The sequence below is a fragment of the Pyrus communis genome, chromosome 1, assembly GCF_963583255.1.
Source record: "Pyrus communis chromosome 1, drPyrComm1.1, whole genome shotgun sequence".
Lineage (NCBI taxonomy): Eukaryota > Viridiplantae > Streptophyta > Magnoliopsida > Rosales > Rosaceae > Pyrus > Pyrus communis.
The window spans coordinates 40,227,419-40,252,869 of record NC_084803.1 but is presented as its reverse complement, the minus strand read 5'-3'; the positions used below and the strand labels follow the sequence as shown (position 1 = coordinate 40,252,869).

Genomic DNA, 25,451 nt, shown 5'->3' with positions numbered 1-25,451 from the left:
TCCTGAGTTTTTAATGCCTTATGGCTGACTCGTTTTTTATGCATTATGGCTGCCATGTTGATACCTTTCGTCGTTGCCTCAATCATTGTGGGCTAATAAATGGCTGTTTCAAATATCTTGATGCCTTAAGTTCATGCTTTTAATGCTTGTCATGGTTGCCTCAGATTTGTTGGCTTAATTTTATGGTTGCATTGGTTTATGGTTGCCTCGAATCTGTAGCCTCGGCCATCGATTTATGGTTACCTCACATATGTTGCCTCGATTTTGGTTGCCTCGAATTTACTGCCTTGGATTTGTTGCCTTGATTTATTGGTTTGATTAGTAATTACCTCTCATTGTTTCATGCCTCATTTCGTAGTTGCCTCAGATTATTTTGTAAGGCATTGATTAGTGGTTACCTCAGTTGTCACCATATGTGTTGCGTATTTTAATGGTTGTCTCAATAGTTTTGGTTAATGGTTTTTTGGGCTGTTTGATACCCAAGTCTTGAGTTTTTAATGCCTTATGGCTGACTTGTTTTTTATGCATTGTGGCTGCCCTTTTGATACCTTCCGTCGTTGCCTTCATCATTGCGGGCTAATAAATGGTTGCCTCAAATATCTTGATGCCTTAAGTTCATGTTTTAATGCTTGTCCTGGTTGCCTCAGATTTGTTGGCTTAATTTTATGGTTGCATCGAATTTATGGCCTCGAATCTTCAGCCATCGACTTATGGTTACCTCGAACATTTTGCCTCGATTTTGGTTGCCTCGAATTTGTTGCCTCGGATTTGTTGCCTCGATTTATTGATTAGATTAATAATTACCTCAGTTATTTGATGCCTCGTTTCGTAGTTGCCTCAGATTATTTTCTAAGGCAATGATTAGTGGTTACCTCATTTGTTTAATGTCACAATATTTGGTGCGTATTTTAATGGTTGTCTCGATAGTTTTTTGCATTGGTTAATGGTTTTTTGGGCTCCCCAAGTCCTGAGTTTAATGCCTTATGGCTGACTTGTTTTTTATGCATTATGGCTGCCTTTTTTAATACCTTTCATCGTTGCCTCGATCAGTGTGGGCTAATTAATGGATGTCTCAAATATCTTGATGCCTTAAGTTCATGTTTTAATGCTTGTCATAGTTGCCTCAGATTTGTTGGCTTAATTTTATGGTTGCCTCGGATCTGTAGCCCCGGCCCTCGATTTATGATTACCTCGGATATGTTGCCTATAATTTGTTGCCTCGATTTATTGGTTTGATTAATAATTACCTCGGTTATTTGATGCTTTGTTTTGTAGTTGCCTCAGATTATTTTCTAAGGCATTGATTAGTGGTTACCTCAATTGTTTAATGTCACGATAATTGTTGCGTATTTTAATGGTTGTCTCGATAGTTTTTGCATTGGTTAATGGGTTTTGGGCTTTTTGATCCCCAAGCCCTTTGTTTTTAATGCCTTACAGCTGAGTCGATTTTTACGCATTATGATTGCCTTTTTTGATACCTTTCATTGTTGCCTCAATCATGTGGGCTAATTAATCGTTGTCTTAAATATCTTGATGCCTTAAGTTCATGTTTTAATGCTTGGCATGGTTGCCTCAGGTTTGTTGTCTTAATTTTATGGCTGCATCGATTTATGGTTGCCTCAGATCTGTAGCCTCAGCCCTTGATTTATGGTTACCTTGGATATGTTGTCTCGATGTCGATTGCTTCAAATTTGTTGCCTCGATTTATTGGTTTGATTAATAATTACCCCGGCTATTTGATGCCTCATTTCGTAGTTGCCTCGGATTATTTTGTAAGGCATCGATTAGAGGTTGCCTTAGCTGTTTAATGTCATGATATTTGTTGCGTATTTTGCATTGGTTGATGGATTTTTGGGCTTTTCGATCCTAGGTCCTCACTTTTTAATGCCTTATGGCTGCCTCGATAGTTTTTGCATTGGTTAATGGTTTTTGGGCTTTTTGATCCCCAAGCCCTTTGTTTTTAATGCCTTACAATTGAGTCGATTTTTATACATTATGGTTGCCTTTTTTGATACCTTTCATTGTTGCCTCAATCATGTGGGCTAATTAATAACTGTATCAAATATTTTGATGCCTTAAGTTCATGTTTTAATGCTTGGCATGGTTGCCTCAGGTTTGTTGTCTTAATTTTATGGCTGCATCGATTTATGGTTACCTTGGATCTGTAGCCTCGGCCCTTGATTTATGGTTACCTTGGATATGTTGTCTCGATTTTGATTGCTTCAAATTTGTTGCCTCGATTTATTGGTTTGATTAATAATTACCCTAGTTATTTGATGCCTCATTTCGTAGTTGCCTCGGATTATTTTGTATGGCATCGATTAGAAGTTGCCTCAGCTGTTTAATGTCATGATATTTGTTGCGTATTTTAATGGTTGTCTCGATAGTTTTGCATTGGTTAATGGATTTTTGGGCTTTTCGATCCCAGGTCCTCACTTTTTAATGCCTTATGGCTGCCTCGTTTTGATACCTTTCACCTTTGCCTCGATTATTGTGGGCTAATTAATGGTTGTCCCAAATATCTTGATGGCTTAAGTTCATGGTTACTTTTGACTATTATGTTGTCAGAATTAATGTGTGTTCAATGGCCTCGGTTATTTTGATGCATAATTCTTAGGTATTTTGTTGGTCAACTTGTTGGTTTTCTCATCTTGTTATTATCTTGTTGGATTTACGGTTAATTGTGACCAAAAGAATAATTTTTGTTTCTATCTTAAGATCATGGCGCCTGATTATATTGAAACCTTGATTCATAATTGGGTTTAAATTTGTTGTCTCGGTTAATGTTTTCCTCGGTCAATTGATCCTTGAATTCATGATTCCCCTTAGATTATATAATGCCTCAAATTTTGTTGCATCAGTTGATGTTTTATATTTACCCAAAAAAGAAGAGTACGTTTCTATCTAAGATCTTTGTGCCTGGTTATTTGGAAACCTTGGTTAACTAATGGGTTTAAATTTTCTGTCTCGGTTAATGATTTCCTCAGTAATTTGTTCCTTGAATTCATGGTCCCTCAGATTATTTGATGCCTCAAATTTCGTTGCTTCTGTTATTGTTTGCCTGATATTGTTGCCTTGGTGAATGGTTTTTACCTAGCTCTATATTATTTGATGCCTCAGATTATTTTTGGAGTTAGCTCACCCTTGCGGGATCACGACCCATTATATATACTTGGTATTGGCCTTAATTTACAAGAACATTCGGTAAATACATTCAACCAACTCCAATCCTTTTACCCATTAACATCTTAGAAGATTTCATGAAACCCTTATCACTTAGTTTTTGACTTTTCGGAAATATTTTAGCTGATGAATTAGTAGTTGTTGATGAAGGTTGATATCTTGCTTGGTTTATAATAAGGTTCCATTTTAAGCAAGAATGCTACTTATGCCGCAGCACCACATGGTCATTCCTCGTTACACAGGAAGGAGCCAAGAGAGGGAGACTGAAAGTAAGAATGCTAATAACTGCAAAGAACTTAAAAGCACAGATTCTCCTGATAATGCCTAGGTGTTTAAAAATTAAGAAATGGTGTCTAGATTTGTTGATGTGCCCGCCTAATATGTTTGCTCCCTATTTTTGCATTATGTTCCAATACTCCATAATATATATATATATATATATATATATATATATCATTCTATTTTCTAGTTTATGATGAAATTATATATTTTTTTTATTATAAACGGACATTTATTTACATGAAATACAATAGATATACTTAAATCCGCCTAGTCCGCTTAGGTGCCCACCTAAGCTCTGTCTAGCCGTCTAGGCATTAGGTCCCAACTCATCGCCCGACTAACGCTTAGCATCTTTTGGAACCTTGATAATGAAGTCAAGATATCCCACTTCCTATACCCCAAGAAGCTAATGGGCTGAATTCTTTAAATGAAGACACAAAACCAAATGGGATGGACTCTCATGATTTTGAATATAGTTTTATCAAACAAGTTTTTAAGGTTTAAAACTTGAAAATTGTTTTTTAGTTTAAAAAGTTGGATTCAAGTAGAGTACCAAACAGACTCTCAATTTTTTATTGTATTTTTATTCCCTTTACTGCTGCCTTGCTTGACGCTTATCATGGTTGCCTCAGATTTTGTTGCCCTAATTTTTGTTGCCTCAGTTATTTGATGCCTCGGTCCATGGTTTCCTCAAATTAATGTTGATATCGTTCATGGTTGTCAGTGTTAAGAGTATTGCGTTTAAGAATGGGAAAAACAGAATGAACTTGAGAAATTGAAAGCAAAACAACCAAGGCAAATAACACCACTCATCTTCATCTTGGTCTAGTCATCATTAGACATACTTGTTGGCTTGCTCGTAACACCTTCAGTAAAGCATGCCCTTCAATAAAGCATGTCCTTCATTTAAAGTGGGTCGCACCATCCATTAGAAAAGGATATCAACCAAACCAAGCTTTGATACCACTTGGTGAGAATATTGCGTTTACGAATAGGAAAAACAGAACGAACTCAAGAAATCGAAAACAAAATAATCAAGAAAAATAACATTGAGAATTAATTGCTTTGATACCACTTGTTGAGAATATCGCATTTTGCTAATGGGAAAAACAAAACGAACTCGAGAAATCGAAAACAAAATAATCAAGAGTAATAACATCAAGAATTAATTGCTTTGATACCACTTGTTGAGAATATCACGTTTTGCTAATGGGAAAAACAAAAAGAACTCGAGAAATCGAAAACAAAATAATCAAGAGTAATAACACTGAGAATTAACTTGGTTTGGCTATATGTGCCTACATCCACAGAGCAACAACAATAATTTTCAGTGAATAATCTTGTCAAATCTCTATGATCAAGACTTGACTAAAAACCTAAAAGAACAAGAACAAGAGATACACTTTGCCCTTACAATATTCTCTCACTCTAATCCCTTGAGTGGTATACAAAATACTGTTTTGCTCCTATTCAAAACTAAAACAATAGCCCCTTTATATAGACATAATAAATGTCGTCTTCAATAAACATTACTAATCCTAATTGGAATCTAGTTATAAATCTTTCTCCAATAGAAAAACTAACTCCAATTAGGAAAACAATTTAATCATCCATGACTAATTCCCAATAGCCGTAGGACAACCCATCATAGGCGGGAAAACCCAAGTCATATCTTCATTCATGAAGATTCTTTGTTGCCTCAAGAATGAAGACACTGGGAGTTAAGGGCCCTTACAGTTAGCTAAGGCTCCAGAAGTTGAACCTTATAAATTGACCTCCGTCCAGCTCGATGTCTACAAACTGTTTTTCTCTGTTAATTCTCTACAATTTCTTTTCGTTAATTTCAATTTATTTGAGCTAAAAATGGAAAGATGTTTCAAACTAGTGTAAATAGAGCCACCGAAGAGAAGAAATGTCAGAAATCCAACAAGGCAACATTGAAGGATGCATGCAGATTGCAGGTTTATAACCAATTCATTACCTGCCCATTGATTTCTCCCAATGTCTCAATTCCATGTAATTCTTACCAGAAAATTGTTGAAGGATATAATTCATTGCTGATGTCCTTGGAGCCGTCGCTTGCGTTTCTATTTTCTGGTGTTGTAGCCGACGAGGCAAGGAAGAAATATAGGAGGGAAGTAAATCGCGGTGCCATGGATCTGCCCCCATATATATATATATACACAAATCTGAAGCCAACCAAATTTTGTCCTCAAATGTATCAATGGCATTTGGTATACGTACATGGAATTTGTATATGTATACATGCACAGACATTTTGAACTCTATTTACATTAATAACTAGAGGGTTGCTTATTTCAACGAAAGAGAAACGAAAAAGAAAAGAACGGTGATCATAATGGGGAGATTTCAATAAGAGCTATAACCACCTTCAACACCTTCAGGAACTAGTACATCAAAATCACTTACAGTCCATTCCGCAGTCTCTCCCGAGTTACTGACGTATATTTCTGTGCCAACATTAATCGAAGACCATACCCTCTCTGCTGGTTTTGTTCCTGGGTCCTGTACAACAAGTTCATGAGAACCTCAGACTAATTAAAATGGTTTCAGCATCAACTTAGGAGAACATAGGCTTTTACTCAAGGCAACGAAATTACGTTTACTAAGAAAAACCCAAACCAATATACAAAATTTGAAATGATAACATTATGTTTCGGACAGAGTTGTACTCGTAAATTTTTTTGTAAAATTTTCAGTTTATGTGAATATGTGTGGAGGGGCCAAAAGTTTAAGGGCCTAGCCTAAGGTCCTGCAATTCTGAGGGCCGGCCCTGCTAATGGCATCCTTGCCATCCCATTTGAAAGATTTATGATCCTGCAAGATCTTAAACCCTCTCTGGTGTGGATCATCCAGTTTATATAGAGGGACTGCTTCCGGGATTCATGACAAGTCGACTTGTTTTAAGTATCAGACACAACTTTGTATGTAGGAAAAAGTTAAAATGCAACACAAGGTAACATGCTTCAAAAAGAAAGATACCAACCAAAATACTTTAGACGATTGAAGAAATGAACTCTCAAGGAACGATTTTGAGCAAATACAAAATTATACCTGGTAGAAGTACAACCGGCTAGAGAGGGCACCCACATCAAGCTCCCACGTCCTGGGGTCGCCAACCCATCCATTTCCTTGCTTTCCAGGATAGCCATGCACAGCCCATTCCGGATGCGGAAGAATTTGCACCAATTCCTGTGCTTGTGGATTGCTATATGGGTCACATATATCATATGGTTTCTCCAGATATTCAGCATTCCCAGGAGCGCAGTAGAGATGGTAAGCAGAATATGGAAACCGAGATGTTTCATTTCTGTATGTTATGTCACCGTTAACAGTAACATGGTAAGGCGGGCAGGAGACAAGGTTATCTGGCCGACACCAGCTTGTTGTTTCTGGATTTATTATCATTTCACTATATCTAGTTACATCTGTCAGAACATTACCATCACATGGTTTTCCATTATTCTTCCAACAGCTTCCTATATCAAGCATATAAAACTGACTGTTTGGCCCTCCTCCACGTTTAACATCAAGTGTTAATCGTACTTTAAAATGTGGAGACACTGGCAGCTGCACAAACAAAGAAAATCACGATGAAGTGCTTCCATGGAGTCACTTCAAACTTTGAAATGTTGCTGCATGAGAAATAGAAATACAAAGAGTTGGTATCATAAATATCCAAATGCATACACCATATTGGACCTGAAGTGTTCAACTAAACTCATCCTACGCTCAGTGAAGGCGTGCGTTCTTAGCATGAATGGGAATGTCAAACTTTAATGCCAGTAAGAAAGAACTAAAGCTGAGTAATCAAACCTTTCTCATGACGCCACGACCATCGTAGTGGTAACCACCATTAAATCCTTTTGTTGCATCTGCACGCAGATACAACATAAGCCAGGGATACTTTGAAGATGTTGTCAACCTCTGCGAGAAAATCCAACTTCCTGTGCTCAGGTTTTTCTGCCAGGAGACCGAAAAGTAGGAGTTCCTTCCTATACCTTTGGTCAAATCAGCATCAAGATCATAAGTTCCATAAAATCCTCCAGTCACAGACAATTTTTGGTAACCGTCAGAAACCAATCTTGAGTAGTTATGGTACACGAGTGGCTGGTTCATGCAACCTTCACCGAAACATGGAAAGTTCCTATCTGTTACAATTTTGCTTAAGTGCTTGCCATTTTCAGGACAAAGAGTAGTGTTCTTGTCAAAATTTCCATTCTTAAGCATGACCATCCAAAACTGCCATGGATCCGATGAATTATGAACCTCGCATAAACAAGCAAGATACAGTTCCTTTTCCGTTGCATACAAGTCAGGGTCTGTGTATGACTTGAAATCCCTTAAGGGAAACATATCGCCAGCCCTTAAGTTGTTGTCTGATTCATTAACTCTGTGATGAAGTACACACTTACTCTCCACGTCAAGAGAGATCCGATCCATAGGTTCTGATAATGGAAAATATATATAAAACCAAAAAGGATCAATTAGAAAGCAAATTCTATGTGGTACACAAATCCCAAACAGTGTACTGCAGAGTCAATCTAAATTACCGTTATTCCTAAACACGGTGGTACATAGATAGTGACACGAAACTATGGAAAGAAGCAACAATGTATTGCGCTATCGTTCTACATCCAAGTTCAGGTAGCTGAGTGAGTGAAGTTGATCCTCAAACAAGCAAGCCAAATTCCCAAATAAGGAATTAAGTTAGCATCAAAACATTTCCAAATGCGAGAAAAACGAGCAGGAGCATAAACATATACAGTTGAAATATAAAGACCTAATATTTATTTGTTCTAATTTCACCATGTGGAAGTGATTTGGGAAATATTTGCATCATCAAGAAACAAAACAACACAGGAAAAATGAACCATAAAACGTACATTTAAATTCCCATTATCATTTTCAACGGAGTGAAGGCCTACACTAAATTAATCTAATAAACTATAACATCAAGCCTTATCCCACCAAGTGGGGTCGGGTAGAAAGTCAATGTGCTCGGTTATGCACCAAGTCGTTAGCTACAAGTTATCTATATCTTTTCTTAAAGTCTCTCACTAAATTAATCTGAACTACGGACATTAAGTGCCGAAAAAACCGAACAGTGTTTCAAAAGCAAAGGCAATCATTCATCTTTAATCAACTAGTCAACGAAGATAATTCATGTACCGGTAGTAGTAACAGTCGGACAATGGATATCAGCACAATCAGCGAGCCTGGGGCTGCCCATGCCGGGCGCTTCACTTCCAACTTCATTGCAGAAGTTCCAAGCTTCCAACGCAACTCTCACATTTGGGTTCCTCATTCCCGGGTCTCCTATTGCCGACGTGTACTCGCCCGACTCCGAGTCCGACACATAGTCACCCAAATTCGACACGAACAGTTGACAAACAAGAACATAAAGAACAACATAAGCTGACCCGACACGGCGACCCATCATCTCTAACCGTGAAGGACTGCGAGGAAGAAATGGAGCATCTGGTCGCGGGAAGCGAGCTTCACTCGGTTCTTGTGGATTTTGGTTGGTGAAGAAAACAGAGTTAGTCTTGCTTTGAAGCGAAGTTGCTCTGGACGCGTTGCGTGTGTTTTTCAGGGACATGAAGGAAATGGGAAGCCCAATACGAAATTAGGCCCACTAACTTGGGTGTCCAAGGACAGATGAGATAAATTATGGAACATTTTTAAACTTGGGTGGCCAAGAACAAGCACACGGATCCCCTCATGAGCAAATCATACGGATCGTTGGATTTTGATTCAACGGTTACAAATAAGGGATAGATCCCTCTAAAAGTATAATAATTGTAACCAATCAAAATCGAACAGTTCGTGTGATTTGCTCAGGAAGCTCAGCCTCCTAGGCGTATAAGGGGATCTGTTCCCATTGATCAATCGGCAAAACTCACATTTACAATTTATTATTAATTTTGTTTGGTTTTGCTTAGGTGTATGAGTTAATTTTTTTTTAACAAAATAAGTTACAAGTCCTTGTAGTGTATGAGTTTTTTTAAGAAAAATTAATGAAAATGGTTTAAAAGTTTTAAATCTTAACCAAAAGCACCTTAATACTAGTAAAAATCCACATCAAACCAGTCCAATCTTAATTTTTCATAAGGCTCTTATAAGGTAACAAAATCACACAAGATTAGAGGGTACGAGTTCATATCCATGCCCTCTGTCTTTTATACAAGACCCACACGTTGAAACTCAATGTCCAGGGGGATCAAGTTCTCTAAATGTGACGTTCTTCACAATTTTTCCCATTTTTTTTCAAACCGAACGGAACTTGTCCTCAACTCAAGTGAGAATATTAATCCTCTCCTCATGGGCTTCCTTTCCATGGAAATGTTTCCTCAAAATTGATCTTTCATATTTGGTTCTAGAAATAGGGCAATGTTTAGTTTTAGAAATAGTAGTAGTGCCAGTGTTCAATTCTAAAAATAGTGGCAAGTTCAGTTCTAGAAATAGTTGTAGTGATGGTATTTAGTTCTAGAAATAGTGCTAGTATTCAGTTCTAGAAATAGTGGCAATGTTTAGTTCTAAAAATTGTTGGCAGTGTTCAGTTCTAAAAATAGTGGCAGTGTCAAGTTCTAGAAATAATTGCAATGGCAGTATTAAGTTCTAGAAATAGTGGCAATGTTCAGTTCTAAAAATAGTGGCAATATTCATTTCTATAAATAGTTATAGTAGTTTGATGGATTTGGGATAACGCTTATTAGGCGCAAGGGCTGAAATTAAAAATAGAAGGGTTGCGCTTCCAACCCACGGGTTTTAATATCTAGGGTTCGATGTACATAATTTGTGTTATGTAATTAAATAAAGTTATTAGGGTGCTTTTGGTTAAGAAAAAATTTGGAGAGACCATTTTTCATTAAACATTGTGTTCTTTTTATTAAATAAAATTATTAGGCTGATTTTGGTCAAGAAAAAGTTTGGAGAAGCCATTTTCTTTAAAGTTCTTTTTTTACTGATCAGTTTATGATTTAATTACAAATACACATTTCAATCAAATGAGACAAACCTTACACTTACACGGTTAAGTTACCTAAGGCCATCTCCAACCGAATGGGCTATGTTTAGCCCCCCTCCAGATTATAGCCCTGTAAGAAATTATTTTTTAATGAACAGTGTCAGACCATATTTATATACCATCTCCAACCAAAGGGGGCTATTTTTTAGCCGCCCCCTCAACAATTTATTATTTTAAGTTAGTTCTTTAATTTTATTGGTTAATTGAATTAAACTATCATATTAAAATAAGGTTTGAACATATTTTGAGTGTCACTTGTCGCTAAATGAATAAACCCCTGGATTTCTTATCATTTGGTTGAAGATGTGGCCATTTGATAAAATATTGAAAAGATTAAATTTAGATTGGAAGAGGTAAGGGAAGGGTGTTTATGAACATGATATGAGAAATAGTGTAGAAATGTCTTAGGTATTAATTTGGGAAAAAAATAGATTTATTTATTTTTAAATTTTGGCTTGAAAGAAAAAATGGGCCCCTCAAATAGGCTACTCGGCTGGCTAAGAGTGCCCAGCCCAATGGCCAAGGGCTAAAGCTTGGCTTGGTGGGTCCCTTTTTTTTTGGCCCAGCTCTTCATTGGAGTTGGGTTTTGGAGCATTTCATGCTGGATTTTGGACTATAGCCCTATAGCCATCCGCAACCAACCCGGTCAAAGGGCCATAGGCCAAAATATAGTATGTTTTGACACAAAAATCGTCTCCAACTGAGGACTAAGCCAAATGGCTTGTGGGCCTCACTTAGCTAAAAATTAGACACCATGCTAGTGGGCTAGCCAAAATGAGTCAGTCAGCCCGATGCAGCAGCCCAACCCACTTGCAATGGCTACTTGGCGTTAGCATGATGCCAACTAGCAACGGGTAGCTGACATCATGCTAACGTCAAATTGTCGTTGAAATTTATTTTGTTTTTAGACGAAAATTTTTTTTCCTATAAATAGCTAAGTCATTCCTACACCATTTCCCACATCCTTTTAATCATTACATACTATCTTACCTCATTTTATTTCAATTCTTCACATTATATTCTCTTACATCTTCCAATAATCTTTCCTTTAATTTTTTCAATAATTTTCAAATGGCCACATCTTCAATCAAAGGAAGGGCTTGGACCCAAAAAGAAGATGAAGCTCTTTGCATGGCTTATAGATGGGTCTCGAAAGATAGTGTCAATGGTAGTTCTCAAACAAGTGAAGGTATTTGGACTCGTACATCCAAAAAGTACTATGAGTTCTACGAAGGCAACACTCCACTAAATACCCAAAACCACAAGAGTTATTCTTCAAGATAGGAAAAAAAAACATCTTCAACCAAGTTTGAATAAATAGCATCAAGCCATGATAAGGGCCGAAATGAGACATGAAAGCGGAGCCAATCTTTACGACGAAGTAATTGTTTTCATTAGTTTTTTAAAATATTTAATTATATTACATTTAATTTCATAAAGATAAGAAATCTGGAGAGTTACTCACTTTAGCGATACTTGTCGCTCGAAATCCTATTCGAAAAATTATTGAGATTATATAAAGATAAGAAATCCGGAGGTTTATTCATTTAACGACAAGTGACACTCAAAATATGTCTACAAATATTATTTTAATATGGTAGTTTAAATCTATTAACCATATTAATTCAATTAAAATAATAAATTATTGAGGGGCTAAAAAATAGCCTTCTTCTGTTGGAAATGGGCTTTTTGTCAAAGGGCTATGAGTTGGCCTATGACCCTTTAACCCCCTCGGTTGGAGATGGTATAAAATATGGTCTAGCACTGTTTATTAAAAAAAATTTTCTTGCAGAACTATAGGGCTAAACATGTTCCTTTGCCCCCATTTCAGTTAGAGATGGCCTAATGGCTGTTTGATAGGCCCCGGTGAGTTATTTACTAAGTTTTTTCGTTTCAACCTTGTACCATAATACATGTTCAAATATAAAAGGTCAAGTGTCTTTTCTTTTCTTTTTCTTTTCTTTTTTTTTTTTTTTTTTTTTTGTTTTTGTTTTGTTTTTTGGTTTACAATGGAGTATAAACCTAAAAGAAAAATAAAAATCACGAGGTCAAGCGACTTTAGTTATACTAACAGTTAAAGGAAGCAAAATAGTCAATGATCTGATTATGATATGATTTGGGGTAATTGTAGGATCAAATAGTCAATGATCCGTTTTGGAGTGATTGCATAATTGAATCTGTACGACTAGGAATTTATACAAAATTGTGAATCTATTCTAGGTAAATTGAAGCTAATGCTATGCTCGTTACAATTCAATTCTACAAACATTCTAAGACGGATTATTGACTATTTGATCCTACAAATTACTTCGAATCATATCATCATCAAATTGTTGACTATTTTGCTTCCTTTAACACTTCTCCTTAAGTTGGAGTTGGACGTCAATGACACCCAACTTGCTAAGATGTGAATGAAAGGCATGTGCTCTTAGTGGCTTCCTAAATATGTCAACTATTTCATTCCCAGTTTTCACATGAGTAGTCTTGACTTCTCCCCTTTGCATCCTTTCATGAACTATTCGTAACCAATAACTATTAATGTGTTTGGTCCGCTCATGATGCACAGGGCACTACTAGAAAAATGAAAGTAACCAATAACTATTATTGTTGTACATTTAGTTTCAAAACTGTTGTGGTTAGCAATGTTGTCTAATTGGCGTACATGCATGCACAACAGTTACTAAATGTTGCAATTATTTGACACAGAAAAGAAAGAATATTTAATATTTGGGTAAATTACACTTTACCACCTTAAATTTGGGGTCTATTGCAACCTCATACAATATCTTCAAAACATTTCACTTTCATACCTCACCTACTATTTTATTTCAATATAGTACCTCTGTTACATTTTATATTCGTTGATCCGTTAAGAGTTGACGTGACTACCATATTTGTGCCACGTGGCTACCAAATTTGTGTCATGTGGCAAAAAAATATTTTTTTATTCATTTAAAAATAATTAATTAAAAAAAAAGCCAACCGATAACCCATCTTCCACCCCCCTTCCGAACCCACCTCCCCCTCCTTCACTATGTTCACCATCCCTGCAACCCCCCCCCCCCCACCTTCTCGCTTTCCTCCCTCTTCACCTCCCCAACCTTTGTCCCCTCCCTTCACCACCAAAACCTCAACTTCTCCCTCTCCGTCACTTTCCTCGATCACAAGCCCCTCCTCGACTACTTCACTGGAAAGATCTCCTCCTCTAACTCCATCGAGTTCCTCCTCCCTCCCCAGAATGACACCATACACCACCCCAAAATCTCAATCGCCCTCGATTTCGCCAGCAACGACAACCACATCAGGAACAACTACGACGATTACGCTGCTTTGGATTCTAGGGTTTTCACTCAAATTGAGACACTAGTGGATGACAGAGTGGATGGACGAGGGGGTTTTCACTTGCGGCGCTGGGCGAGGGGATTGGTGGCATGGAACCTAGCATAGCAGGGCAGGTAGAGAATGACCGAGTCGGCTTTGCAGGGAGATGAAGGTTGGGGAAAGAGAAAAGGGGTGGGGGTGATGAGGTAGGAGACGGGTGGGTTTTGGGGTTTTGGGTGGTGTGGGCTGGGGTGGGGGTTGCAGGGGAGATGGGGTGGGGTGGGGTGGGGTTGGGGAGGGGGAGTGGTGTTTGTTGCAGGGGAGGTGAGGGTGGGGTGGGATGGGGTTTTTGGGTTGCAGGGAAGAAGATGGGTTTTTTTTTTTTCTTTTTTTTTTTAAATAAATAGGGTAAATTATTATAATATTTTAAATGAATAAAAAAATATTTTGTTGCCACGTGGCACAAATTTAGCAGCCACGTCAGCTCTTAACGGATTAATGGATCGAAAATGTAACGGAAGTACTATATTGAAATAAAATAGTAGGTGAGGTATGAAAGTGAAATGTTTTGAAGATGTTTTATGAAGTTATAATAGAACCTAAACATGAGGTGGTAAATTGCAATTTACCCTTAATATTTATATTCAATTGACAACATCGGTAATCAAATAAATTTTTTAACATATCACATTTTGACATTTTTTTTTCCGAAGCTCTAAAGCCGCTATAGTGGTTTTTCTTTTTTTTTTTTTTTTTTTTTTTTTTTGTTCTTTTTCTACAAAACCATTGTAGTTTTTGGTCACACACGGTTGCTTTGTAGTGAAAACTTATGCTTTTATCAATTCTTGGAAATTTACAACGGTTTTCTTGAACCATTGTCTAATTTGGCATGAACAGTTGTTCTTACATATTTTATAGCAATTGGACTACTGTTTAAATATTATCATTGTTTAATACCGGATTAATAAAATGCTTAAACAATCAGTTTAAGGAATAGATAATTGAGGGAATATAATGTAAAGAAATTAGATTCGTGAGACATTTTTTTCTCGAACACAAACGTTTCAAATCATAGGATTGCTAACTTAGTATTAACAATCCGGTAAGATTAGTACATTCTATGTCTTCTCTCTTCAGAGCTCTCTTCAGAGAGTGGTTAGTCTCAAGTTATTAGTGTGAAGACATTAAGACAAGTATGTAGGTCCACAATAGACAATGAGTTCATTGAGCACAATCAAACATAAGTTCTTCTAGACATGTCATATGATAACTCACTAGTTGGATAATGCAAAGTAATCCTATGACCTAAGACACCATAGTTGTCTCTTTTATCATTTGACGATGTGTGATAGCCTCAAGGTTTGTTCCATGCATTACCGGGGTCATAGACTTATTCTTAGAGGCATGTGAGTGTACAATAAGGAATCTCTAACCTTCAACCATTGAAGGAGAATACTCTATGATATGATTCAAGAGTCTATGGCTAGAGCACGTGAATGTGATATAGGATGTATGTTCCAAATCATGTTTACGGGAATCATATAGATAAGAAAATCACATTAGATGGGAGACATGAATAAACTATCAACCAAACAATGTGATCAAGGGTATTGATTTAGAGAACATATTGAATTGTAATTCCAATTGAATAGGTTTTTTACTTCTTCTAGTTAGCATGAGTAGCTACACACTGCTAGGTGTCAATTATATCTTGTGGAACCCCTGAGGATTAACAATTACTAATCTTTAGTAAAGGAGAACTGAAAGGTAGTTTCAATTCATAATCCCCCGCTACCTCACTAATTAAACCTTAACGAATCATATACTGTGTGAAATATAATTAAATAATCTAACTGTTTTTGGTTAGGATGACTAAATGTTAGTTAATCAAACGAACAAGTTGGAATCTGACCTTAAGTTAATTTCAAACTTCATAACTTAATCTGCATTGAACCATCAAGCCCAACTAGTTAAATGGTTTATCAACTTACAATTAAAAAGCCGAAAAGGCTCACTAAGCCTAGTGAGGCCGCCCATATATAGATCGAGCTTAAGCCGACCAAGTCAGAAAACTACATTAAGTATGAAGTTAGAACTTATACACATTAAGGAGCAAAGGTTCAACCCGTGGGCTTTAACATATATATAAAATGTAGACAATGAGTTAAACCGTTGATATTCACGACTATGATTTTAATATGAACAAATATATAAAATTTTGGGATATGATATCCGCATACCCTATTTTACTTCTCACATACTTTTTTAATTTTCAGCCGTCGGATCAGATAAATTGAAGAAGATCAACGAATAAAAATTATCAAGGGGTGTGTGAGAAGTAAAATGGAGTGTGTGGATAGCACACCCCCACACACCCCAAAATTTTAAGTTTATCTAATGTTGTGATAGAATTAATGTTGAGGATGAATTTCACATTGATGAGAGAATGAACTTTGCATGAGTTCATAAGTAGTTGGGTTATTCCTCATATAGCCAATTGATTTTATGGTAGAACCTTAACTTTCTTCATGGTATTAGAGCTAGGCTACCTCACGTGGGAAGCCCAACGGCAACATGAACTCCAAGGCACTCCATTTGTATTGTTCACGTGTTAGACTTAAAAATTTGTCAGACGTGAGGAGGTGTACTGAGAATTAATCCCATCTATACAAGAAATGACCCTTCGTGTACGTATAAATAATGAAACCTCAACTTTCTTCGCTTATAATTCAAGATTCTATTCATTGATCAACTAGTGAGTTGTTAAATAATCGAGTTCTTAATTTTAATTTTTGTATAATTAATAGGGTTCTTTAGAAATTGGGCCTTGAATCTCCTATTTTCTAAACAAAAACCCACCTAATATTAAACATTCAAATAAAACTTAAATTTCAAATAAACTACCATATAGACAAATACGTAACCAACTAATACACATGTTTTCCCTCTCATATAAGCTTTTTCCTCATCTTCCATCTCTTTTCTCACTTTAGGCTCTAGCTATTATAATAATACTTTACTTGAAAATACCAGATCATAGAAGACGAAAACAGACCGTACATCTTCCCCCCCCCCCCCCAAAAAAAAATAATAGTCCGTACATTCGACTGTCTAGGGTTTTATTTTTCAAAGCTTTTCAAGCCATGGCCGAAAACGATGATGGAATCTTGGCTTACTGGTACATACGAATGGCGCAAAGATTTAATTATTTGGGAAATTAAAAAGGAACTGTTTCTGCATAGCGGCATTATTTATGTAGAGTCTAATTTCAGCTTTTGAACTTTTGAAACCTAATAAGTGGGCGGGTGCGTGTGATCGCAAAAGGTTTTTGGAATCAAGCTTTACACTGCAAAAGAACTAAATGCATCCACGCGGCGGCTTTCTAAGCCACTTCATGGAGCCTATCCGATCGAAGATGTCGAAGACAGATCTCTGCACTGAATTGTATTGAACGTGTGGGATTTGACAAAGATTCTTGGCTTCTCAGCAAAGATGAAGAAAAATAATAATAACTAAATTCTTCGAAATTAAAATATAAGTTGTAGGGAGACAGTGAGAAAGCTGACCTGACATTTGTGAGTATATCTTCTTCAGAAAAAAGTTAACGGAGAAAGCAAAATTTTTAAGGGATTTTCTACAATATCTTGGACTATGAAATATTCTAAATGTTTTAATCGTTAAATATTTGTTATAACGAAAATATGCAATGGATTTTTTACAATATCTTGAAGTATGGAATATTTCAAATGTTTTAATTGTTAGACATTTGTTATAACGGTTAAAACACTTGAATATGAAATATTTAGAGGCGCTCTAAATATTTTAACCGGTATAATAAGCTTGGAAGGCTTAAACCAGGCAAGGGTTTTGTCACATATACAAAGGGCGCAATCCGTGAAGGCAAGGCCAAAAGGATGTGGAAAAAGGAGAGGCAAAAGCTAGCAACCAAACATGGGCAGCTCATTGGTGTTGATGTGCGTCACATGAAAAAAAGCTTTCAAATTGCATGCTGACTAGACTTCAACTATCCCACACAAATACACTTTTCCTTCACCTGAGAGTCTTGAATGGTCAATGAGGATACCAAATCTAGTTCTGCAAGGGCCATACCAATGTGTTGACATACGCATGGGATGAGAGGATGACATACTATATATCACCTTTTCAACACAGAGTGATTCTAGAATTCAGAGAATTAGATGATTTAGTATTGACATGTTTATACAAGTCCGTGATTTAAAGTGCAAATAAATTACTTGATTTACAAAAATTAAAAAAAAATAACGAGAATAAGTAATTCTAAGCTAACCCTAAGAGGTAACGGAAATCTTAATGGATTCACCCAGCTAGTGAGCACATTAATTAATGTAGGAATAATCAGTCTTATTAAAGTTGCAGCTGTCAATTAACGTGATTCAATAAATGTTAACAACAAGAGACTTAATTAGTTTGCGCTTCACATATAGGCTGTAGAGATACTGAAAAAGGCTTGGTTTATGCATGATTCACGTACTATAATATTATAATGTAATGACTAAATTAACCATTGATACATAACGTGGGGCAATGTGATTAACTTTGTGAAATGGTGGGACTGAAATTCTGTTGGAGATAGAGAGCATGATAGAATAAAGGGAGCTAATTATGTGAGAGGTTAAATCAATTAATGTTAAACAAAGCTCAGTGATTTGTAAAAGTAGGTGCGCATTACTCTTATTCATGGGTTGAAGAGATAGATTGGAATCGACGTAAGGGTATATAAGGCACTAAGCTCTCGATATTTAGAGGCAAACTGTGCGTTGGTAAATTCAGAAAGAGGAGATTATTGCAACAACCTCGAAGCTAGTCCAAACTAGTGGGAGGTTGTCTGCAAAGGAAATTAAACAGCCACCAAATTTCTGAATCAACCATAAATACTCATATATATATACAGTCAAACCCTAGATATATCGATTGATCGATTGGTCGATATGGCTCGTGGAAAGGTTCAGATGAAGAGGATCGAGAACCCGGTGCACAGGCAGGTTACTTTCTGCAAGCGCCGGGCGGGACTCTTAAAGAAGGCTAAAGAGCTGTCTGTGCTGTGTGATGCTGAGATTGGAGTTTTCATTTTCTCCTCCCATGGAAAGCTCTTTGAACTAGCCACCAAAGGGTCGCTAGCTCTCTCTATCTATTTCTGTATAATAATAATGTATCCTGTATATTTTTTAGTAGATAGTTTCATACACCATATAGTCAAGTATTGCATGTACCCTTAGTAGAAAGTAAAATTTACAATCGGTAGAGACCTAAGTGTTAATTAACTGTTTGAGATTAATTCTAATTGAACTTACTTTGTTATTTATTATGGTAGAAGCATGCAAGGGCTTATTGAGAGGTACATGAAGATGAAGCCCACCCGAGTGTCTCATGCTGAACAAACCGTGGAAACAGAAACTTTGGTATGGTATATCTTGTTGTTTAAGTTGTCACTTCTTTTGTCAAATTTATGTCATTTATTTGCTTCATCACACTAAATAACATCTCATGTTATACACAGTTTAAAGGAGAACACACACACATATTTTACAGATGTTGAATACTGTACCACGTATAAAACGAATATTATTGGCATTCTTATTCATAAAGCCAGTGCAGCATCAGATGCTGGTTATGAATGATGCTTACAAGATGACTAAAGTTAATTAAATACACAGATATACACGCTTAGCTAGAATAATAAAATAAAAAAAATAAACAAAATATATAGAACATGGATTGTTTGGGTTTCAAAAGAGTTTACTCAAGTGTTAACCAGTACTTTAAGAAAAACTCACTAAACTCAATTGTTAACCAGTGTTTTAATACATAGCTAACCACTCATGTTCATATGGTTTGACATCATACTTTTCATGATTTGGACCGATCATTTTTATGTCATCAATTTATAGTTATCCTTAAAAAGTAATTCACTCCGATTGGAGGGTGTTTAGTGATATACATGTATGTACGACATTACGAACGTACACATACCTGTATTTAATTGATTTTATTTCTTACTTTATGTTATATTTTTTAGGGTAAAGTACAAAAAATTACCTCAACTATTAGTGTCATGACACTTTCATAACTCATCTTTTAAAATTGACAATGTCATACCTCATCTTACGAATTTGTGCCAATGTCAGACCTTCGTCAGTTTTTCTGTTAAATGCTAACGTGGCCAGAAACGGGACCCATATTTATTAAAAAAATAATTAAATATTTAAAAAATAATTAAATAATTAAATATTAAAAAATTAAAAAATTAAAAAATAAACAATAAACAATAAAACAAAAAAAACCCACCAACCTGTGTCCCCCCTTCCCAAAAACCCAGATCCCCTTCTCTGACCTCTCCCCCACCCAACCTTCTTTCTCCTCTCTCCTCTCTCGCCTATCTCTCTTCTCTCTCCCTGCAGCCTGCATCCCTAAAATCCCAAAACCCAGAAACCATTCCCACCCGAGTCATCATCGCCGACGAGCTCTCAATCCTCTGAGCCGACGATCGCCGATTAACCCCAGACCCTTCCCTGCCACTCCCGTTGGCGTCAGCGCTCTCCTTCCAGCACCACAGGTGCTTCTGGTTCCCCCACTTCAAATACCACAAGAAGTTGAAATTGTGCAGAGGCTTCACCCTCTCAGAACCCATTGCCATGGACTTTACCTCCACTCTCTCCTCCTCATCCGACCCGCCTATCTACACCATTTATCGGAAACTCAGACCAAAGAGAACCACTCTTAAATCACAACTCTCTCTCTCTCTCTCTCTCTCTCTCTCTCTCTCTCTATTTCTCACGCCTCCTCTGATTTTCTCGGAAAATATCAGAATTTTCTGAGAAAAACAGAGAGTTTTTCTATTGGGCAGACTCCGAGGGTGAGGAGGAGAAGGGAATGTTGTTGTGGAGGTTGTGCTAGAGTTAGGGTTTGGGGGCGATTGGGGGTCGTGGCTGTCATCGCTGGAGTCAACAACAGAGGTAGGGTTGTTGTCGGTTGGATCAGAGAGGAAGGTTGGGGGGGGGGATGGGTGGGAAGGATTTATGGGTTTTGGGATTTTAGGAATGCATGTTGCAGGGAGAGAGAAGAGAGAGAGGCAAGAGAGAGAGAGGAGAGATAAAGGGTTGGGTGGGAGAGAACTCAGATGAGGAGAGATAGAGGGTTGGGTGGGAGAGAACTCAGATAAGGGGATCTGGGTTTTTGGGGAGGGGGGACACAGGTTGATGGGTTTTTTTTGGTTTTTTGTTTTTTTTGTTATTTTTTTAATATTTAATTAATTTTTAATAAAAATGGATCCCATCTCTGGCCATGTCAGCATTTAATAGAAAAAGTAACAGAAAAATTGACGGATGTCTGACATTGGCATAAATTCGTAAGATGAGGTATGACATTGTCAATTTTAAAAGATGAGGTATGAAAGTGTCGTGACACCAATAGTTGAGGTAGTTTTTTGTGTTTTACCCTATTTTTTATTTTATTTAATACATTAGGGAAAGAGAGGTGAAACCATATATACATCGTGCATCTACGATAATTACAATCCTTTTTTATTGACTTAATTAGGGTATATTGACATGGATGCCAACTACGACTCTAAAACTAAGTTGAATTCCCTTATTCTTTGTATTGATATATAGGATGCGAAAAAGGAGATTAACTTGCTGAAACAGGAGATTGAAATATTGCAGAAAGGCCTCAGGTATTACAAATTAGTAACATTATAATTAATACCTTATTTATTCTCATGACATCAATATATGTATAACTTATATTTGCAAGTGATTGTATCTACATATTTCTAACAATTATATATGACAAAAATATATATGGAGTTAAATCCATGGAGTTTACTAATTACCATAATACAAGGATAATGCAAATATCTGGTATATCTAATAGTTTTTCTGGTATGGTTAATTCTAGCAACGTCACATGTCTGTAATTAGTTTAAATTAATTGACCTCAAAGTTTATGAATTGGAGAAGTACCCATTTGAAAGTGTTTTGAAAATGATTGAAAGTATTTTAAGTGAAAGTGTTTTTGCCCAAAAGCACTTGAAGTGCGCAAGATGCACCAGTTATGTGCTTCTTGTAGGAAGCACTTTAAGTGATATTTCCAAAATTCACTTTCATTTTTATTAATGATTGGTTTCAAAGGCATTCTGATCAAAAGCGTTTTCAGTTATTTAAAAACACTTCCAAACAAAACCATAAACTTTCAACACATATATCATTAGTTTGGTAATGTTTGTAATTTTGGTTTAAAGGAATTGGATAACTTATAAAAACATTACAGGTATATGTTTGATGGAGGTGCTGGGACAATGACTTTGGATGAACTACAAGTGCTTGAAAAAAATCTTGAAATATGGATTTATCACGTCCGCTCGGCAAAGGTAACGTTTTTATTTTAATTTAATTACTTATGTTGTTATTACTTTTATTATTTTTATTATTTTTTATCACAGTCCGTAAATTATATTTAAGCAACAGTTAATTCATGTTATAGAAATTAATTCGAAGACTGAGTCGTCAAAATTTACAGATGGACATTTTGTTCCAAGAGATCCAGCTGTTGAGGAACTCGGTAAGTTTGCTATCCAAAGTCCCGACTTACTTTTTGATGTGATCATACATTGGATCGATAATATAGGATACTGTATTATTCGATTAGCTCTCGATTTAAATAGGAAAAATATAATTACACACTTTTGTTTAATCTTATTCTTTAATTTTATTTGGTTATTTAATTCGATAAGATATGATTAAAGAGGTGCGCAAGAGAAGAAAAAAAGTTAAAAATTGATCAATGTCGTTCAAAATTCACGTCAATGCTGTCTTCTTTTTAGATTTCGTTTAAAAATTCAAGTCTTTGAAATGCATTAAAACTCTTTGACCAAAAAAATGTCCAAATTCAAACAAGGGAGACTTTGGATGGGGTCCTTAGCTATCAATATTTTTTAATTGAAATCTTGTTAGTTTGTAATTTTTTTATCGAGGTCCTGAAATTAATGTGATAATTTATTTCTTTGTACGTTACTATATTTTTTAAATTAAAAATTAGAAATTTTAGTTGTTTATATAAATGAGATTTTAAATAAAAAAAACCATAATTTGTGGGATTAAAAATATTAAAATATAAATATACTAGTGTGTGTGTGCATATATATATATATATACACACACACACACATGGGTACATTCATCAAAATTAACCAAAAGACTTATAGTATCAAAATATGGGTACATTCTTAAAAATCACAAAAAATAAAGATATTAGGCTTAATAACATTAGTAAATTTTTTCGATTAAGCTTGATATGGATACATTTTAAAATCAAGGAAAAAAGAATGTACCCATATAAGTTTAAAAATGGATAAGGAAAAAAATTGAATAGATTATATATATATATATATATATATATATAAAAAAAAGGGTACATTTTACATATAACAAATTGGTATATTTAAGAATGAGTACATTTTAAGATTAAAAAGTTTTACATGAATGGGTACATATAATTAGCATGGGTACATTTAGCAAAATAAAAAGTACAAATAAAAAAAATACATGGGTACAAATACAAATAAACTTTAAAAAATATGGGCGCAAAAAAGAAATTAATATATGGGTACAAATTAAAATTGAAAAGAAAATTGGTACAAATTAAAAAAAAAAATTACAAATTAAAAATGGGTACAAACTAAAACTAAAAATGTGTGATAAAAAATTTAGTCATAAATATAAATATACTAATTGTAGCATTTTTAACATTAAATGAATATATTTAGAAATAAAAAAATCTTTTATTATTGAAATAATTAATGATGTTATTAATACCCAATGACCTTGTTCAAAAATTAAAAAGGAATAGGATTTTAATCAATGAAGTAGCAAAATGAATGATAAGAAACTAATTTCTCCTTCTAACAATTATAGCCAACTAACCAAGAATAAAAGCAAACTACAAAAAAATAAAAAATAAAAATAAAACCTAACCCGGCCACCTCCCATAATCTCCCGCAACCATCTCCAGTCTCCACCACCATCAGCCTCATCTGCCACCTTCGGATCTCTTCCACCCTGATCCCACCCGCACACCATATGTTGAAAAAATAAGGTTTGATTGCTATATTTAATAAAATAGAAAGCCAAGAATAATACATCCAATCAAATTTCAATTTTAATACATACACACAAGCAAAAAAAATGTCAAATGCCCATGAATATGTGTTAGATAAACGTATTTAAAGACAAATATTCAACATTCATCTCTTAAGATAAATTTATACTCCATTACGATACTCATGGTTTATTGACTTTTGTCTCCTAAAAAATAACAACCACGTCCTTCTGTTAATAATACTTTAAATTGTAAGGCTCCACCAAACTACAATAGTGTTGAACTCCTAAATCCCTATATCTAGAGTTTTAAGTGTATTGTTTCTTTTTACTAATGTTGCCCAACTCCCTTGGTACTTGAACTTTTTGGAAGAGAGCACTTCACGGCCTCCAAAGCTTTTGGCAGTGGAGCTTGACTTCATTTTTTTTTTTTTTTTTTTTTTTTTTGGGTTACTTCAAGGAGAATAAAGCCAGGAATCATTATCTTATCCATCACATGCCACTTAAGTGGGCACATACATGACCTTATGATAATTAAACTTCTAATTTTGGATTTTTTTTATTGAATTTTTTTGTTTATTGATACTATTAATGATTTAATTTTTTTTTTAAATCTTCTAAAATAATTAAATTGGTATTTTGAAGGAAGAAGTTCTGACAGCTGCAAATAAGTATCTTCAAGATAAGGTAATCAACATTCTTATTAAAGTTTATGAGTAAATTGTAGCTGTAGTCAGCTAATTATCAGCCAATTTTCAATTTGGTCCTTCAAGACCAAATAATGAAAATATTCAGACCTTGACATCCAGACCAAAGTAAAAACTGTTAAATGTGTGGGTATAAATTCAAAATACCAATTTAGGGGCCAAAGCTAGGTATAACTGAACCACTATTGTTACAATTATTTTTGTGAAAAATACTAAATTTTACTTTTTAAGTCATTGATCTTAAATATATTTATTTATTTTATGCAGATTGAAGAGAACACTGAAGTTACTAACTTTATACCAATGGCGACTGACAATACATATCCGCTAACCATACCAGATGACATATTTGAGTGTTAGAGAAGCAACTATGCTTTGAGTAATGGTTTAGTATTCTTATTGCCAAGTGTGGTGTAGTTTAAACAATTTCATAAATAAATGTTATTAAGAATCATCTAGCTAGCTATGGCTTACAATACTGCATGTATATTGTTGTATTGTACAATATGGTATTGCAACTGAAGTGCATTGTAAGGGAATTTAATGATATGCATAATATAATGGTGTGGTTTATTGTTGAATCATCGCCATTTATTGAATGTTTTTTTATTTTTAGGTTAACTACATTTTTACCCTCAAGGTTTAGGGTAATTTTGATATTAACTGTCACGAGGTTTCAGTATTAGCAGTTTAGACAATCAGGTTTTAAAACTGGATTAATTCAATGCTTCTATCTAATTGGCCGTTAGGCCTTTTGTTTCGTTTTGACAC

At 35.4% G+C, this 25,451-nt stretch overlaps 2 protein-coding genes across 2 annotated transcripts; one reads left to right on the top strand and one right to left on the bottom strand.

The window, feature by feature from the left end:
* Positions 1–5,643: 5,643 nt before the first annotated feature.
* On the bottom strand, positions 5,644–9,088 carry LOC137727703 (uncharacterized). Its single transcript, XM_068466526.1, has 4 exons — positions 8,659–9,088; positions 7,303–7,934; positions 6,541–7,056; positions 5,644–5,991 (listed from the first exon to the last, which is right to left on the bottom strand). The coding sequence occupies exons 1-4, from the start codon at positions 9,086–9,088 to the stop codon at positions 5,836–5,838; spliced, it is 1,734 nt and encodes a 577-aa protein (XP_068322627.1). The 3' UTR covers positions 5,644–5,835.
* Positions 9,089–18,662: 9,574 nt separating this feature from the next.
* LOC137728921 (agamous-like MADS-box protein AGL12) lies at positions 18,663–25,214 on the top strand. Its single transcript, XM_068467730.1, has 7 exons — positions 18,663–18,989; positions 19,191–19,278; positions 21,490–21,551; positions 22,148–22,247; positions 22,397–22,438; positions 24,619–24,660; positions 24,948–25,214. Exons 1-7 carry the CDS (start codon positions 18,808–18,810, stop codon positions 25,038–25,040), a joined length of 609 nt encoding a protein of 202 aa, XP_068323831.1. The 5' UTR covers positions 18,663–18,807; the 3' UTR covers positions 25,041–25,214.
* The last annotated feature ends 237 nt before the right edge of the window (positions 25,215–25,451 follow it).

Excerpts from the sequence above, each read along its gene's own strand:
- LOC137727703 (XM_068466526.1), bottom strand. The coding sequence starts at position 9,088 with ATGTCCCTGAAAAACACACGCAACGCGTCCAGAGCAACTTCGCTTCAA. Across the intron at positions 7,935-8,658 it reads TCCGACTGTTACTACTACCG|AACCTATGGATCGGATCTCT; the intron begins GTACATGAATTA and ends TTCCATTATCAG. Across the intron at positions 7,057-7,302 it reads GTCGTGGCGTCATGAGAAAG|CTGCCAGTGTCTCCACATTT; the intron begins GTTTGATTACTC and ends TTGTTTGTGCAG.
- LOC137728921 (XM_068467730.1), top strand. The coding sequence starts at position 18,808 with ATGGCTCGTGGAAAGGTTCAGATGAAGAGGATCGAGAACCCGGTGCAC. Across the intron at positions 19,279-21,489 it reads CCGTGGAAACAGAAACTTTG|GATGCGAAAAAGGAGATTAA; the intron begins GTATGGTATATC and ends ATTGATATATAG. Across the intron at positions 24,661-24,947 it reads ATAAGTATCTTCAAGATAAG|ATTGAAGAGAACACTGAAGT; the intron begins GTAATCAACATT and ends TATTTTATGCAG.